The sequence below is a fragment of the Paralichthys olivaceus genome, chromosome 6 (genome assembly GCF_024713975.1).
Source record: "Paralichthys olivaceus isolate ysfri-2021 chromosome 6, ASM2471397v2, whole genome shotgun sequence".
Classification (NCBI taxonomy): domain Eukaryota; kingdom Metazoa; phylum Chordata; class Actinopteri; order Pleuronectiformes; family Paralichthyidae; genus Paralichthys; species Paralichthys olivaceus.
Genome location: NC_091098.1, coordinates 16673349 through 16692382, shown reverse-complemented (window position 1 = coordinate 16692382; position 19034 = coordinate 16673349). Strand labels below are relative to the sequence as shown.

The 19034-nt window shown below is 39.8% G+C and overlaps 1 protein-coding gene across 2 annotated transcripts; it reads left to right on the top strand.

Annotated features, from left to right (window-relative positions):
* The first annotated feature begins 1646 nt into the window (after positions 1–1646).
* On the top strand, positions 1647–17715 carry kcna10a (potassium voltage-gated channel, shaker-related subfamily, member 10a). Of its 2 annotated transcripts, XR_002203126.2 has the most exons (5): positions 1647–1943; positions 11747–13727; positions 15662–15735; positions 16208–16241; positions 16459–17715. XR_002203126.2 is itself a non-coding variant. In XM_020096457.2 (2 exons), exon 2 carries the CDS (start codon positions 11929–11931, stop codon positions 13666–13668), a length of 1740 nt encoding a protein of 579 aa, XP_019952016.2. In that variant the 5' UTR covers positions 1647–1943; positions 11747–11928; the 3' UTR covers positions 13669–15629. The 2 variants fall into 2 exon arrangements, 1 of the variants encoding a protein (XP_019952016.2); XM_020096457.2 differs by lacking the exons at positions 15662–15735; positions 16208–16241; positions 16459–17715 and having other exon boundaries at positions 11747–15629.
* Positions 17716–19034: the final 1319 nt, after the last annotated feature.

Here is a 19034-nt window from a genome sequence, read left to right as displayed (position 1 = left end):
AGAGGGCATTGAATGGTGTCAACAATTGATAAAGAAATTTGGATCTTGAGTTCTTATTTCAGATTTTAACCACATTGATAAAAACTGCAATAAAGAAATAATCTGTAGCAGTGCAACTTCAGTCTGCATCTGTTTGAGGCACATGGAGCCCAATCATTCAAGCAACCAGCCTCAGTGGAAATATCTTTGAACAAAATGAAAGGGGAATTATCACAATCAGCCAGAGTTTCATGAGATTAACTTGTTCTTTATTTTACCAGGCAGACTGTCCAAAAAAGATTTAACACCAAACACAACTGAAATAAGTCAGACAAACAAACAACAACATAAAAAACAGCAGTACCTCCATTAGCCTGCAGAGGGAAGCCTATCCATATCCTACACAGTCATCCCCATGTGGCTTTGTCATGATCCAGGTTCAGGGGCAACCCCCCCCCCCAGAAGCTGGCTGCAGGTCCAGGGGTCGGTGTGGAAACCTTGAAGCCATTTAAACAGCGATGATGGGAGATTAATACACAAGCAATGCATCCGATCGATCTTCTTCGACCACAGGGAGTTTGACCCGCACATACTTAATGATACACGATAGATGATGAAGTGGTGCAGGTGGAACTGTCAGAAGAGGAAGGGCAGCAGGAATGCAGAGAAGCTAGTATTGAAGCAGAGTTTCAACCTTTTCGAATACATCTGAAAAACCACACTTCTGCATACTGTGAGACTTTCTGGTTACTTTTATTACCCCTGGCCCTGAAGTAATGTGATGGGGAGGGGCAAAATCCACAATTCTGTACGGTTCAGCATTCAAGCAAATCTAGTGGTCATCATCATCCAAAGGGTCTCTTGAGCACGAACATTATTGATCTAATAATCAAACTGTGTTCACAGGTCTCGGGGAGTACTGCTTTCACGACAGTGGAGTTTTAAGCGTTCCTGGGCAGGTTCAGGCCATGGGACGTTAAAGTGACCAATAACAGTATCAATATCCCTATGGGGAATATCGTTAAAGGGATAGTTTACCTAAAAATGAAAATGATCGCATTATCTACTCTACTATGCCACTATGCCGATGGAGGAGTTGATGAAGTGTTTGAGTCCACACAACACTTTTGGAGTTTCAGGGGTAATCAGCCACTGATATCCCATGAGCCGCGTTTGCATCTGGATCACAGCGGACATTTCGGCTAAAAACATATTGTATATAAACTCTTTTTTGAGTCGAATTTGAATGCGGGGTCATACGCACACTTGGATGACACCACAGGAGCAGTATGGAGGCATTTTATGTTTATTTCTGTGTTTTGTTTTTTATGTTTGCAGAATCTGTCACCATTTACTTACGTTTTATTAAATTTGGCTGCAACACTGTTTTCCCCTGAAACTCCTAAAGGAGTGGACTAAAACACTTCACCCACCTCCTCCATCGGCATTGTGGTGACTAGATAATGAGTGAATATTCATTTTTTGGGTGAACTATCCCTCTAATGTCCATATTGTTGTTAGATAGAAATTTTAAATGTGTCGTTTGAGTATTTATGATTACAAATGCGAAAGTTATCATGAAAGATTGTGATCAAGAAAGCATCTCTCTCTCTCTCTCTCCCTCCCTCCCTCCCTTCCTCCCTCCCTTCCTCCCCTCCCTGGAGATAAACAGATCCACAGGCTGCAGCTTTGGTTGGAGGACGAAGAAGAAAAAATAAATAAACAGGTTTTTTTGCCAGCGGGGAATTAGCCACATTTAACCATGCAGTTGTTATATCATTGTCACATCTGGCCGGTGCACCTCCACCGCGCCTGCTGTCGGTGCGGTCAACCCGGGGGCGACAGGAAGTACGTGGGGATCAGTGGATCCGGTGCTCATTAACCATGCCTCCGGCACGGCCCGGAGCGAACAAACTTTCGCCAGCACAGCCCGGGCATGTGCGGGGATCGTGACGGGACTGAAGGTAGGTTCCGCTTCCACTTCTCCTCCGTGCGTCCGTCACTGGCTCCTCATGATCCGTCACCTCCCTGCGCGTTTTCTTTCATTCAACCAGCTGTTGCACGTTCGCGCTACTTAAGTGTGAGTCTGGAGCTACAGAGAAATCACATCCACCTTCTTTTACTCGTGAATAAAAGAAGGACAATTCACCCAAATGGAAACAAATCAGAGGAAAGAAGGGATACATTCTTTTCAATTAAGGTCAATTCTTCCATGAGTCTGCACAACTCTTCTATTTTCCCTCCCTGGTTTAAGTAGGTGCTGAAAAAAATCAAGACTAAATCATAGATTTTTAATTGGTGACCTGAGCAGCTCTCTGGACAATGATTTGAAATGTTCCTAAACTATAATTCAATTTAAGAAAATGATGAATGAAACAGTATGAGCTTATTGAGTATCATTTATGTTGGCTATTGATTAGTGGATAGTTGATTTGTTATATGTGATTTTTGAAAGGAAAGGAAATTTAAAAAGTATTTAGATTGCACTCAAAACAATGTATGCTCATAATGTTGACTTTATCTATGTCAATTACATGTTTAAAATACCATGTAACTTTATTACATTAGTTTAATGTAAAGGGCCATAAGTTTACTATCATGTTGAGTAAATTTGATTCAGTCAAATAACTTGAGAAATTATAAACAAAACATATGTACATTTTTTGTTGATGTCTAAGTGTAATGTTTTATTATGTAAAATGTATTTGGATAACACTGAAATGGACAATATGAAATAAAATGCTAGTAGGCTGCAGGACTGGCATATTGAGCATCGATCCTGTCCTGTGATACTGAATTTGTTTTCGCGTCTTTTTCATCTTAGTTGTTTTAAAAATGTTCAGGATTTGAGTAAATCCAGCACCTCGGCTTGATTTCCTTCACAGAAACAGACTTGCTTAAAAAGTAAAATACTGCTGTTACAAAAACAGGTAAGAATTGGTTAAGTTTTTTGGCTCTGTGATGGAAACTGACAGTTGAAGAGCTCCTCTCGTACTTCCCTGACCAGGGGAGATGACATGGCTCTGTAGACCGTGCAATTGGTCAACGTGTGCTTGTCGGAAATTAATGGAAATGACAGTAGATATCCCATAATGTTAACCAACATTGTATTTATATATATATAAAAAATATATGATTCCTTTCATGATTATTTCTTCCTGTGTGAAGATCACCAATCAATAGCCATAATCTAGCGTGTTGTGTTATTTGTGTTATTGTGTATGCACATATAAGTAGACTTGTAGCCATGAGTCTGTTTATGTCAGTAAGCTGATACTGTGACGGAGAAAATTTGTCTTGAGGGTTCAAAAGTGTACAGCGTGTGTCATTTATAAGCAGATGTGGCTTCACTCAGTGTGCACGGTGCATTTTGGCATCTCTGTGTGTGTGTGTGTGTGTGTGTGTGTGTGTGTGTGTGTGTGCGTGCGTACATCACTTGTTAGTACGCTACCTGGGATTAGTGACATGTGGAGAGTCAGACCAGATGGCCATATTTTCTGTCTGGATCTGGCACAAAAAAAAGCTTCTAAAAAAACATAACGTCATATTTTTGAAAATGAGACCGGCTTAAAGAGGAATGCCTGTCTGTGTATGTGTGTGTGGAAGGGATAACACTGAGTGAGTGTCTGTACTTTGAGGTAAAATCAAATGCTCATTTAATTTCATTCAACCTGCTACAAAACACCTAGTGATTGTCAAATCCCCTCTGATGGGCCTACGACCTGATGTGCTATGAATTTCATTGTTCATTTATCTTGAAGCCTTTATGTTTCATTGATAACTTTGCTCTGATGGTTGCCGGCCACCATGTGTGTAACACTTTCATCCAGACAGACTCACACTGGCACCTCTGCCAGTAATTCAGGGCGTCTTGACACATTAACCAGCAGTGTTCAGTCTTTGTCCATGGACCGTGGACCGTCTGTCTGATTCCATCAAACTGCGTTTTTATTTGTCCCTCTGCCTGAGTACATTACACGAGTCTCACCTTCAGTGTCATCGCCTCCAGTTGTGTCTCTGTGATGTATTTAGCTGCTCCACTGGAAGTTTTTAATTTATCGGGAGTTGATTTTTGGCTGTACTTCGCTCATGCTGTTGTTGCCTTCATTGTGTGTGTGTGTGTGTGTGTGTGTGTGTGTGTGTGTGTGTGTGTGTGTGTGTGTGTGTGTGTGTGTGTGTGTGTGTGTGTGTGTGTGTGTGTGTGTGTGTGTGTGTGTTGTCGAAAAGCCAGGGGAGGATTTCGGTCCCAGCTGCTGTGCACTGGGACTTGGCCTGGAGCCTGCAGACACCCATGTCAGCTATGAGTGCCCCACAGAGACTGCACATAGACAACAAATCTGCTCCAGACAGACATATGGAGTGGGCATGCATTGGTGACATGAGCAAACTCATATTAAGATGTTTGTTTTTTTTACATTTTTAGGCATAATATTGCATATCAGCCATGTTTAATTCAGTTTCACCTTATATACATTTAGTAGATCTGGATTTTTATTTGGATTTGCACCAAACTGCACACACTCATTGTTATCAGTCTCCATCTAGATTCATGAATAATTATTTGAGAAATCAACACAATTTTTTTAAAACTACAGAAGTGTATTGCCATCTTGTTAATTCATTAAAACAGCCTATTTTATCTTTTTAGCATAACCACATAACCACACAGCACTGTTAGAGGATTGCTTATCAGGGTTCAGCTGATATGCAGCAACAGCTGTATCTCTGTGCTCTGTTTTTCTGAATTAATGAGATAATGAAGTTGTTAATTCAGATTTAAAAAAGAGCAGATTTATTTTGCACCAAAATGTTATGGTTTATTTTATGGTTTAAGTTGGATATCTGTCAAGTAGTTTTTGTGTGAGCCTGATAAATAACAGACAAACTAACAAACCAAAACAAAAGTCAGACACATTCATTTATTTAATAAAAACATACAGTATAATGTCACCTTCTTGCTGCCACACTCTGAAGTACTGGAGGGTCCATTTTGCATCTATTTTTAGCTCCATTACTGAGAAGCCTTGTTGGCTCTGGTTGTTAAAACTGAATTACCAAATGGACATTTGTAATTCATATTTCAGTAAGTGATGTGAAAGCTCAAGAGAGAGGGGTAAGGTTACGATATTCATAAACATCTGTTATTCGGATAATAGTTGTTTGATAATTAAAAAAATATTCTCAATTACCATCTGTGATACTGTCTGAACATGTGAATAGAAAAGAGGTGTGTTTGTACTGGATAGAAATGACTGGCTTTGTGATGAGTAGTATTTTGCTGGTGTGTGTTGTGTATTTATGCTATGTACACTTTTGACTTATAGAGTATATGTGTGCTTGTAAACGGATCACTTTCAGTCATGATGGTAATGAAGAAAGACATTTGTATCATGAATCATGTAAATAAACAATATCTGCATTTTTGTACCCAAAAGAAAAGGTTGTTTATATATTGCAGTACTAAGTCTGGGTTTTTAACTAACAATGATTTTTTTAACAGCCTGACACACGACACTTAGAAAAACAAACAGTGTCATCGGACACGTGTAAAGTCAGACTGGGTAGAAACAAGAGAATCTGTAAATTTAGACAATGTATGGAGAGGAGGAGTCCTCTAAATCCCTCTCACAGCTGAAGCCAGTCACTAGGGTGCGACTAGGTTTCCATCTTAACATTCAGTCTATGGTCTGACTTATTTGTCTATATCCCAAAGTTACATGGCTCCAGTCAACATAGATTACAAAAATAAAATGTAAAATATGAAATATTAGCTACAAAAGCTTTCCACTGTGAAACATCCTGCTCCAGTCTTGTTTGCGAAGGTGGTTCAGATGACAACTGACAAATGCAAACAACAGTATATAGCAAGTAAACCTGAAAATGGCCCAAATATGGGCAATTTGAAATGTCAGAAAATAGCTTTTTTTTATCTGAAGAACAATCCAAAAGAAAAAATGAAACATTCTGTAAGCAGGGGACCCTATTTCCCACTATGTCTTATCTCCACCACCTCATTCTTGTCTCAGCCAATCACAACCTGACACTTTGCCTTGAGCCAATCACTTGTTAGCTGTCAACCTTCAAGTGTTCCATCTGTCATTTCAGCACCATGAGTTTTGTGATTCACCTCTTCACCTTGACTGTGGATGCCTGAACTTCTTCCCTCCGATCAGACGTTACCTCTCTTGAAGTCCACAGCCACCAGTGTCTGTCCTCAGAGGAAGTTTTCTACATATTGAAACCATCTATTTCATAGCACTTTTTGACCTGGTCATTCCTTTATCAGTCTCTGCTGATTGAAATATATTTACTTCATGCTCATATGTTACAAAGGAAAGAGTTAAATATGCACATTGAGAAACCGGACCCAGAGAATTATTAGCATTTAAATTGAAAAAAAACCCCATTAATCAACTACTCATCACAGCTGATGTAAACGCTGAACCTTAACCAAGCTTTAATATAGTTCAGTTTCTACACATGGATTCTGAAGTTAACAATGAACATTTGGTTGTAGATTTGCACATTTGTGTGTAAGTGTGCTGCTTTTTTTGTGTTTGTGTGGCTCACTATCATATCTGTGTTGATCTGACGGAAGAGATCCCTCGGCTTATGGCACTGAGCTGCCCAGCCTGCATTAATCTGTTTAATAGGGTCAAAACTCCGGTCCAAAAATATCAGCTCTACCAACCCATGCCCTCACACACACACACCACCACTACCGCATCCACCAGCAGTAGCAGCAGCACATCACAGGTTGATAACAAACGCTTCAGCACACAAGGTCAAACGTACTGTATTTACTGTGCCTTAAAGTGAGAGTATGTCCCGTGATAGTCCTATATAGTCACCCCCCCCCCACACACACACACACACACACACAAACACACACACACACTTGTGTGAGCGCACTTAACAGATACACCAACTGTGCTCAGCTGCAAACATCTGGCACACTGCAGATTTATTCTTGTGATAATGAATATTAGTCAGTAAAGTGTGTTGGAATGTCAGTGTGTGCTGAGGGGATTGAACTATTATTTAAAGGCAGATCATTTTCGGTGAGTTGAAACAACTGCAGCAGTATATCTTAAAAGTAAAGTATATTTGCATCTCAATATGGCCCTTTGTTAAACAGTGTGTAGTTTAGCAGTATTTGTGCAGAGCCACATGAAGTACTTAGATGAAGTACTTAGAGATAAAAGAACAAAGGCTGACCTGACGACCAATCCAATTAAAAATTTGAAATATGCACCAGGATCAGCTGCAAGCAAAAGATCACTTGAAACTTTAATGAAGCCTCAACCCTGAGTGGAATTACTCAGGGATCTCACACACACACACACACACAAACACATGAAGAAAAAAAAAAAGTACCAGCTAACGTCAGACAGACATAATGGCCGTAATACACTAAGCTTGATCTCTTTGAAAACCTTTCATGGCTTTAAAAGATCTGAAGTCAGCAGTTTTGATCCGCACCAAAAGTGAGTGTGTTGCTGTCCGTATCTTTTTTCAGTGGTGTGTGTTGATTTGCAAAAACGTGTCTTCACATTAAACACATTATTGGAAAGTCATCTAAGTTGGTGCTGCACTTGTCTGAAGTAGTTCATGTATGTCTGACACATGTAGTGACAGTGATGGTCGCCTTGCATCAGTTAATGAAGCAAATCTTCTGCTGAATAGAAAAGGTTAATTATTACTCAGTGTAACTCACTGTCATCAGACGTTATGTCTGATGATGGTATTTCTTGCAGACCAGCTAGCAAAGCCTTAGCTTGCTGTTAATCTAGATCTTCCTGAACATCTGCTCATGTTTACGCACATGTGGTAGTGTCACAAGGGCAAGCTCACTAAACTGTACAGTTGCTCAGCACTGCGTGTAAGAGTATATTTCTGATGGAGATTCCCATGTTGGCCCACACATGCAGTCTTTTGCCCCTCCCACTCTGTGTGTGCAGGGCTTTCCTGTGTTAGTTTGCGTCAGAGCTTCATATGTAGAACGACTTTTCATTGGTTTTTTGACTTCCCGTGTATTAATAGAGTGGTAAGAATAGTCATGCGTTGGCGTGGGCCCCATATGACACCTCTTTTTCACTGTCCTACCACGAGTCAAGGTCATGTTACCTCTTCGGAAGCATTTTGTCCTCACTGCTGCAAAGCGCAGCTGCTACCGTCTGGCAAAGGCATGTTACATGAATATATTAATGTATTACAGAATACGATATGTGTATATGTAGAATCATGTACAAATGTATCCTGTCATCATTTATTTATTCTTTTCTTTGAGCTTAAAGGGATAGTTCACCCAAAAATGGAAATTCACTGACCACTATGATGATGGAGTGGTGGGTGAAGTGTTAGAGTCCACAAAATTCTTTTGGAGTTTCAGGGGTAAACAGAAGTGTTTTGTGGACAAATACTCCATCAGCATATTGGTGAGTAGATAAGCAGTGAATTTTCATTTTGGGTGAACTTTAAAGCCCATAAGTCAAGTCCTTGCCCACTAATGTAACTGTCTGCACTGCATTTTAGCTTTTTAAATGTTTGTGATGAAAATAAGTCAAAAGAGAAACCTCCAACTCCAGGGTGTGGACAAAAGTAGATTTGATTATTTATACTTTAATGTTAAACTACTACTTGCTTTTTCATCTCAGTAAAGTCAGAGTTTCTGGTTTGGTGTTAAATGCAGCCATTTTTCCTACTAAACTTCCAGATTAAAGTAAAAAGTATTTTTGCCAATATGTTTTTCTGGAATCTATAAAACGTTTCAATTTACTGCTTCATGGTCCATTTAGTTTAGTTAGTTTTTTTCTTTTACAATTACAACTCAGTAGAGCATTGTAATTAGCAAGTTCAAATTTTTTTTACACTTATAGATATCAGTTCCCTTAAAATGCCAGATTTTCTCATCAAGATCTATGAATTATAACGCATGTTACTGGATCTGCCCTATTTCCATGTCCTATCCTTGCATCACATTCTGTGGAAATCTGTGGAGTATTTTTTGCAAAATCATGTTGAGAAACAAAGAAACAGATGGGGTGAAAACATGATAATAATTAATCATTTTAAATAGCAAGTCATATTGAGTATTTAATGGTTTAAATCAGGATTAAATCTCACATCAATAAATACTGATATGATATTGAATGAGCCATACTTTAACAGTGTTGACATGACTCTCCACAGTTGTGTTCACACATACTCATGGAGTGGAGTGACAGCTTCCCTGCATGCCTGTGTGCACAAATACATTTTACAGCGTGAAGACAGGGAGGTATGTCAGGAAGGCAGCTCTCTGACTCGTCACTCTCTCGTCGTTCTTTCCCTCTCAGCCATGTCAGACATGTAAATGGATTTGTTAAGCATCAATTATTAATTGGGATACTGTTAATAAATCAGATATGGATATGGCCTCAATGTGTTTGTGTGTAAACATGTAGAAATCTGAGGATCTTATCGCACCGCTCCACTCCATTGGGCCTTGAGCACATCACCCAGATCATGATGTGAGACAGTTTATAGGACACCTGGCCCACAGCACTCACACACAAACACATCCACAAGATGAACAGTGTTTAGCATCAGGTCCTTTTACACTGTCTGTCTTTCCTTTGTTCTTCTGTGTGCAGGCCTGTTTGAATTCATTCGTGAGTGTGCATGTGTGCACATGTGGCCTTTGCTACAGCTCTAGTTTCTACTTCAGCATAAGGTTACCCAATGCTGTCTGTGATAGATTAGTCATTCTGATCCTGACTGTGGTGTTAGCAGAGAGCAGCCGCAGTGTCAGAACCTGTGGAGGAGCCTTTTGTCCCACTTCTTTTTGACCTTTTTACAGAATATTGCACACACATGGCTCGTAGGCTTCTTCATAAGTCAGGTAAGGTGTGTGCTGCTGTTTGTAGCTCTGTCTCATAGCATGGGCTGTTTGTTTCTTTATGCAACAGAAAGAGTCTAGAGAGCAGGTTTTGCATGGCAGTTTATGAAAGTAAATTCCTAATCCAGAGACTCTCAATAGATCTTGGTAGAGACCGATGGTTAGCTGATAATACTGGTCAATATCACTGACATATCAGTGTTTATGTTTTGATTTATTGTTTTGTTCAAGTTCTATATATTTGTTGTGTTTATGTTTTATTTTTATTTACTCCCTAATATCAGTATCGACATTCCCCCCCAAAGAAATCCACATTGATCAGTTCTTCTTGGCCACGTCTCTAAAACGGCTGAATCAGTGCAACCATCTTGATTCGTTTTAGAAACAATTTGTCTTTTCAGAGAGTCAGAGCACTCACATGGGGTTCTATTACTTTCAGAGGCAGACATTTAAGCATTTTTTAGGTCTTTCGGTTGCATTTAGCAAAATTAAACAATAATGGCCTATCTACATTAGGAATCAGAGCAATATCATTGGTTAATTTCCATGTTCTGATCTTTGTATGTTTTGTTAGTGGAGCTTCTATTTTAAGACAATGAGACAGTTCTGGTTGTTCAAAGGGTCAGATCATGTCATTCCAGTCATGTGGTGGAAGATGGGAGGAGAGAGGGGTTGGGTTGGAATGATCATTTTAGCTCTGAGTGGTGATCCGTCATTAAAGCTGTAGGTGTTTTTTTTTTCCTATTAGATACATCTGTCAGTTCGCATAATCCCTTGTTTCTCTTACCCCCTCATCGTCATCTGTTTCTTCTCTCCGTGAGAAACCCTCTGTCCTTGTCTCTCATCATCCTGTCTCTCCATCCACCCACCTTTCAACTCCCATTCTCTCTCACTGTCACTTTCCTTCCTCATCTCATCCCGCCCACATCCGTCTTCCCAACAATTTTCATGTCGTCCTCATTCACTCAGCGGGCCTCTCCCTCCCCTCAGCCGGGTTGGTATCACTGGCGTTTCAGGTGGTGACTCATCTCTGGAGTCTTTAATTAAACATCTGCAGGCGTCAGCACTCGATCACACACATGCTCACGTGTACAGTGTAAGCACAATGCACACACAGATCCAAACAAATGTCAAATGCATGCACCTCACAAGTCAGCCTACAAATGATTTATTTCTTTATGTGAATGAAAGATAAATTTAACAAAGACGTAAAACAAACAGCAGAATAGAAACAGTCAGACTAATGTATTCTCAAGGCGAGAGGAAATTAAGGGGAACAGTCCGGCTTATAAATGAGCCCTGGTGTCTGGAGGAAGTGAAGCCCATGCTATCGCAGCACAGGCATTTAATTATGCACTAATGAATGCACAGCCCCAGTTGTCCTGTCCTACCCTCTCCTCCTACAGCCTGATTTTAGGTCACTTTTACAAATAAGCCCTCCATTAGCTACACTTACATCCAATTATTTGGTTACTGTTTTGTTTAATCATTTGCTTTTTTTCCCTTTTCACAGTTACATGACTCATCACAGTGCCTCCACAATAACAGACTGTGGAAAGAACTTTCAAAGACTTCACTACTACGTCTGTCTTTCCAAACTGGTCAAATCTCCTCACCCCAGTGTTACTGCTAATCTCTCCTTTCTTTCTACCAATCCTCCAGCAGCCTCAACCTCTTCTTCCTCTTTCTACCGTCATTTCCGTAGCTCCAACTTTCAGTCATCTTTCTGGTGCTGGTGGTTTCCAGAGAGAAGGAAACTAAGAGTCATGATAGGACATGTACTTTCAGACATGATATTCTTGTAAGCTGATGACAATTTCACAAAACAAACCCTTCACCATTGACAGGAAGACACTAATTTTTTTCTCTCTGTCTCTCACTCTGCAGGTGTTAGAGGGAGGGAAGAATAGAGAAGACAAACAATTTGTCCTGTTTGTGTAAGTTTTGCTGACGACAGGATTCTCTGGTTCTTCACTGCTGAATCGTGTGATTGAGCCACCAATCAGTCCATCTGTGTGTGATTGTCTTACCCTGGGGTGTCAAGGCTTTGCACTGGCTGAACTGCAGCCATGGAGGTGGCCCTGGTAGACTTTGAGAGCCTGGATGAACTTGAGGGCAGCCTTGAGGATGAGGTGGACACATATGCTGATGAGACCACAGCTCTCACTGTGGACCTGCCCCCAGAGGACCACAACCCAGGCGGCAACTACCTTCTGCGAGGTTCTCAACTTTCCTCTACACCCTCCCACCACAGTACTGTGCCCTCCTGCTTTTGGGAATCCACCTCATCTTCACCCATTCCACTGGCACAGACCCTGGTGGTGCCCCAGTCCCCTACGATGGCAACCCCAAGCAGGCGGGGGCGCACTAGCTGTGCCAGCATGATCTCCAACTGGAAATTGCTGCTAAGTAGTGAGGGCACTAAGGAGAGTGAGACAATCTTCAGTCGGCTCACCAAGGAGTGCTGCGAAGATTTATTTGCCGATAAACGTGGGCTCGAGGATGGAGATCAGAAAGTCATCATCAACATTGCTGGTCTCCGTTTTGAGACGCAGCTCAAAACATTGGACCAGTTTCCTGAAACTCTGCTTGGAGACCCTTTGAAGAGAATGGAGTACTTCGATCCAATGAGGAATGAGTATTTCTTCGATCGGAACAGACCCAGTTTTGACGGGATCTTGTATTACTACCAGTCAGGGGGTAAGATCAGACGACCAGCTAATGTTCCCCTTGATGTGTTTGCAGATGAAATTGTGTTCTATGAGCTTGGAAGTGAGGCCTTGGAGCAGTTCAGAGAGGATGAAGGATTTATAAAGGATGTTGACATACCTCTACCCAATAATGACATGTACAGGCAATTCTGGTTGCTGTTTGAGTACCCAGAGAGCTCCAATGCTGCCCGGGGTGTAGCACTTGTATCTGTTTTTGTTATTGTCATATCCATCATTATTTTCTGCATGGAAACTCTTCCAGAATTTAGAGATGACTCTGACCCAGTTGTACCCACAGTTCCACAACCTTTCAACCAAACCAGTGGTTACACGGCTCCACCTGGTGCAAAGCCCACAACTTTCTCGGATCCCTTCTTCATCATTGAGACCGCCTGCATCGCCTGGTTCTTCTTTGAGCTGTGTGTGCGGTTTTTGGTCTGTCCCAGCAAAAAGGAATTTTTCCACAACCTCATGAACATCATTGACATTATATCCATAATCCCCTATTTTGTCACTGTGGTTACAGAAATGGTCACAACGCCAGAGGAGAGCTCAGGGCAGAACATGTCTTTGGCAATTCTTCGTATCATCCGCCTTGTCAGGGTGTTTCGCATATTTAAACTCTCTCGTCACTCCAAGGGACTGCAGATCCTGGGACAGACTCTGAAGGCCAGTATGCGTGAGCTTGGCTTGCTCATCTTCTTCCTCTTCATTGGAGTCATCCTTTTCTCCAGTGCTATCTACTTTGCTGAGGTAGATGAGCCTAACACACAGTTTGTCAGCATACCTGATGGATTCTGGTGGGCTGTGGTTACCATGACCACTGTGGGCTATGGGGACATGTGTCCCATCACCATGGGGGGCAAGATGGTGGGCACCCTGTGTGCCATTGCAGGTGTGCTGACCATCGCTTTGCCTGTTCCTGTTATTGTCTCTAACTTCAACTACTTCTACCATAGAGAGACAGAGGCAGAGGAGAAGTTGCCGTTGACAGATGCTAATGAGCAAGCAATGAAGGCTGAGACAGATACCAAGCAGGGCAGCAACACCTCGCTCACTATATCCAATGGCATCTGGCAGAGGGACAAAGGGAAATAACTGAAGGAGAGACTGCCACAAAGCAGTGGAGGAATATTAAAGATAAAGATAATATAGAGGTATTTAACTTTCATGATTTCTCCCGAAGAACGGGAAGTGAGGTATCTTGTTTGTGTACTGAAAAATATGTTTTATAATGAAATACAGGGCATACCCTAATTACCTCTTTAATGTCTAATATGAAAATGATGAATAACAGACAAGTCATGTTCAAGATGTCAACATATTACAAGTTTTAGCATAAGGACACTTTTTTTAGTTAAGCAGAAAAAAACCTTCATTGTCATATTTCAGCAGTATATATGTTTAAAGTTGTTTTGATAATTTTGGTCTTGTTTGTATTATCTTGGCCATTAATCCTATTGCTTAGAACATTTTGTGCACCAGCAAACCACCCTTGAAATACAACTTTAAAAATAGTGGAAATTTGAAGTTTCTTCAAGGGCCATGAAAGTATAAGAGTTATACAGGTTTAAACCAGACAAATTAAATGAAAATAAAAGAGAGGAGTTAAATGCCACCAGCCTGTGTGTTATATGGAGCCACTTCTTGGCTCTGTTTATAGGAATGGCCTTTCTGCTGCTGCTGCAGGAGCTAACAAATGATGTTTATGATGACTTGTAGGTTGTGGAAAGGTGACCAACTCTCATGCTTACTAACACGATACTGAAAGTGCAAAATCATCAAGTGATGGGAATGATGGCCAATCCTACTCAAACAGGACCAAGGTTGTTTAAGAAAACATTACTCAACACAAATATCTCAAACACAATTTTTCCGTAAGAATGTGTATCTTGTGTATAGTTTCTAGGATATAGCCCTGCTGTATTTATCTACAAATGTCTCACAATTTCATTGTATTTATTTTTCTCTCTGATATGTATCGTGGGTGACAATACTCCACAATTATAGTCATCAGACTTCACACTATGTATATAATGGAGTGCCTTAAATGTATTATTTAGGATGCTGTTGAACTCGCCATACATAATCTTACTGTAACTCCCATGTTCATCATGCATATATGCTTCATATTTTTCATTTCATCTTGGTTGAAAATGTAGACTTTATTCTCCATTCTGGCATTTGATTGGGAGAGTTACTTTCCCAAATGCTGTCTGATACAGAAATGCATTCTGACCTGAAATACAGTCTAACGTAGCCAAAGTACAGCATAGATTGAATCTGTTTGTGAAACGCATACTTTCTGGATCTCATGCTATGAGCATCATCACCATCCATTAGTGGACATCATATTGACAGAGTGAAAGTTTCAGTTACAACGTGATCAGAAAAAAACTGAAAGTAGAGAGAAGCCAAAGATAACTGCTGAATACAGGGTATAAAGGGAACTGTTACAGGGCTGTTGCAGGACTAATTGTAAATTATGCTGTGTTAATGCAATGTCAAAATGGTACTTTTTTATATCTTGTATTTACTAATTATAATAGAAATGTTTGAAAGAAAGTGGCATGTAATTCTAGCTCCAGGATGTTATTATCTCAAAATGGCTTTAGTAGTCAAATTAATATTCATACAAAAAAGTAAATTTCATTGCAAACACACAAATGAATTAAGTTCTTTCAGATTAAAGTTAGCTGTTGTGTAACTCGTTAACCTTAATTTGAAGTTAAACAACTTAATTCATTTGTGTTAACAAATAAAATAATATTTTAAGTTTTAATATGCGTCTTGATGATACTTCAGCTTTAAGGATATAATGAAGAATACAGTGGTTATACAGTACGTCCATTATAATGATATGAATGTCAGTCCCTTGTCTGTAAAGTCACAGTTGTGCTACTCAGAGGTAGACTGGCCTGAAGTGATTACCTTGTGTTGTCATGACTACCACAGGTGAGGGTTTATCACACCACCAAGACCATTACACTGTATTTGTACATATCAGTATATGATTTACTGTTATGTTGATGCAATATATTCTGGAATTTTAAGTAATGTCTCATGTTTTATGTGGTCTGATGTTTTTTAGAAAGGTGTGCACGTGTGTGTGCATGTGCGTGCACGCATGTGTCCGTGCCAGTGAGAGACAGACAGAAGAAGAAAGTGAGTCAGCATTCTTGTAATTTATCCTTATATCTGTCAGTGTTCACCTTCAGGGAAGAAAATGCCTCATGTTATATTAGATTTTGTCATTACTTGCAGTAATCTGTCTCTGCTTTCACTGTTAGTGCCACACACACACACACACACACACACACACACACACGAAAAGGTAGAGGTCACATTAAGGCAAGTAAATCAACCGTATCACTGGAAATCTTCCAGACAACAACAGGATGCCAGTCTCTGGATGACTAGGAGTAGTCTGAGCTATTAATGGTGGCCAGCTTCACCTGATACCCTTCTTTCAGGACTAACCTCAGAACTTTGTCTCAGGCTGAGGAGGCTCCTAAGACCTAAGGGTATAGATTCACTTTATACATAAAGCAATACATTGTGGAATAACTCCACACACAGTAAAACTGCTTCACAGTCACCATCAAGACTCTAAAATAAGCTTTTTTCTTTCTTCAAGCTTGATGCCGTGTGAAGAGCAATAGACCCCAGAGGTAACATGTGAATCTAATTTCTTCAGCTGATTTTATTCTGTGTAACATCACAACTGTTGTGTCATTATGTGGAGTTGGGAACATTAACACAAACATTTTCTGGCTCTCCAAATGCTCTTGATTCCAATATTGTTTTCAAACTGCTGCAGTGAAACAGGTTGTGTTTCCTCTAACCTGATAACAGGAACCCTAAACTATGAATGGATGTATGTCTCAGATTATGACCATAGGACATGTGGGACATCCAAGGACAAAGAGTGAAAACGGAGCCACTGATGAAAAGAGAGAAAGGAGGGATGAATGACACTTGGGAGGAGACGGGATCTTTGAGTTCACATAAGACCTGTTGTCTGGTAATGGACTGTCAGACACACAGATAGGTTACAAGTGTGTGTGGAAATAGCCTCCAAGTGAAATTGATCCCACATAAATCTGTATGTTCACACGACACATGCTCTTACACACAGAACAACTGATCCTGTAATTTGTCATTTGTGTAATTGAAGTGCAGGAGGAAAAGGTGCCCAGGTGCTTCCCCGACTGTGTGAACTTAAGCTGCCTTCAGACATGCATGTGCTGAAATGTTCCGGAAGGGCTGGATGTGAGAATTCAAACGTCTGAGTCGGAATGTCTGGACATTTTTCCTGCCAGCCCCCTATGGTAAAATGTCCAGAAAATGTCTGACTAAGTCCATGTAACGGGATAAAAAAGGCTAAAAAAAGAGGTACCATTTTAGAAGATAGCGTCTAAAGACAGAGATTCGAGAATAGATGCCTTTTGCAAGCTCTAGCCAGGCCCCACCCTTTGCATGAATATTCCGGACAGAAAATATTTTCTTCTTGTTGTGTCTGAACTGAAAAAGCTCTAGATGCCATATATGAAACACAAAATCCAGAAATGTCAGAAAATGCAAAAGCATTATCCCTGGAGGAAATGATTTAACGTATAAACCAATAAGAGGCGTAACTTAAAAAAGTATTTTGACTGGGGGGAAAAAATTCTTTGCTTGACAAACAATTTAAAGGGCATATCTTGTTTTCAAGTTTTCTGTCAGTGGGAGTTACTTTTGTCTGTTGTGTATAAACCCACTTTAAGCCTCGCTTTGTTACTAGTTCCTCCAATATTGTTACATTTCTGCATTGAATTTGTATTTGACTGAAATACATGTGTTCATCTACACAAGATGTGATCCTTCATCTCCACCAACACATTTAAACTGATGCAGTTGTAAAAGAAGAACAGTTTTGTATAACATGCTACAATATCAGGGGGATTTTTGGCTAACTTTCTTTTATAATATTCAGAGACGTGCAGCATACAAAGTCATTCTTGGAAGCAATTATTAGAATTTTCTGATGGTTTCTAGGGATTCAATCTCGAATTTGAAAAGGACAAAGCCAACATCCTAAATTTTAAATCCAGATATCATCCATCATATCAGCGAGGACTAAAGCAGCTTTTGATATTAATCCCAGTGTCTGTTTTTTTCATGCGTGTGTGTCTGTGTGTGTTTGAGTGTCCCACATTCTAACTGTGAGGTTTTAACTACAGCCAGTCAATCTGACTGGATCCTTGACAAGGGAGGGTCACAAAAGGTCACTAAAATTGTATTCCATTACAGTCACAAGATACCTCATCAAAATTGTAATCGGTAATGTAATCCAAGGGATTACCCAAACTCTGTAATAGAGACTACCAGATTACTTTCGGTATTTCTTATATAATGTTTGAATAAATAAGGTATAATGTATGCATCACTTTTAAATTATACAAATTCATTAAAAAAATTATGAATCCCTGGAGTAATAATTTTATAATATATATTGCTAATGATTTTTATTTAATCTATAACCTTTGTTTTTGAGATGCAAATTAAACTACAATGTTCTTGATTTTGTCATTGTCTGTATACTGCAACAAGCAATGTATACGACTCTTGAGGTATGTGTATAATGCAATTAATTAAATGTATGTTATTTTATATCATTTATTTAATTTCTTTAGTTTAATGTACTTTATCTTATTTATTTCACGAATCAAAATTAAATATAAATGATTAAATTTAATCATAGAATTTCTTCATATTATGGAATTTTATCATTTTTTAAATGTAATTCCTTTATTAAATCTCATTAAATGTACTTAATTTAATTCAATTTATTTACCAGTCAGCACAGCCAGAGACCTGTGATCTGTGATATTGTTGCTTCTTGTCATCCTGTTCAATTTTCGAGAGTAGAATCCATGTAGAATCCACCTCCACGTGCATGATCCATACCCACTACAGAACAGCCTGCCCCAGCCGGCAGAACCAACGTGTGTGAATTTGTGTGTTCAAAGGACTGAACTGCACAGTGGAAGATACCTGTCAAGTGCTTAAAGATGCATGAGAGTGCTCCATCATTAACGAGATGCTTTGATGGAAAGTTCCACACCGGAGTAGAAGATATGGACAGCGAGTGAGAAGACAGACAGAGGAGTCCACAGTAGGCGTAGTACGAAGAGAGAGAGGAAAGAACTGGCACAAAGTTTATTTCTGTTCATTCTGGAGCCTAAAGCTGTTTTCACAGTCACATTTTGGAAATTAGGTTTCACTGTGGGACAAAGAGAAATGTGTATCTTTGAATTTTAAGGTGAAGACGTGCTTGAAGGTTAGGGAACGGTTGAGGTTAGGGATGGACAAGTAATAATTATGGTTAAGGTAATGTTACAGGAAATTAATCTATGTCAATGTCATGTCCTGAGGTCCAACCTGATCCTTTCTTATTAATGTGAAAAGCATAAATACCAAGG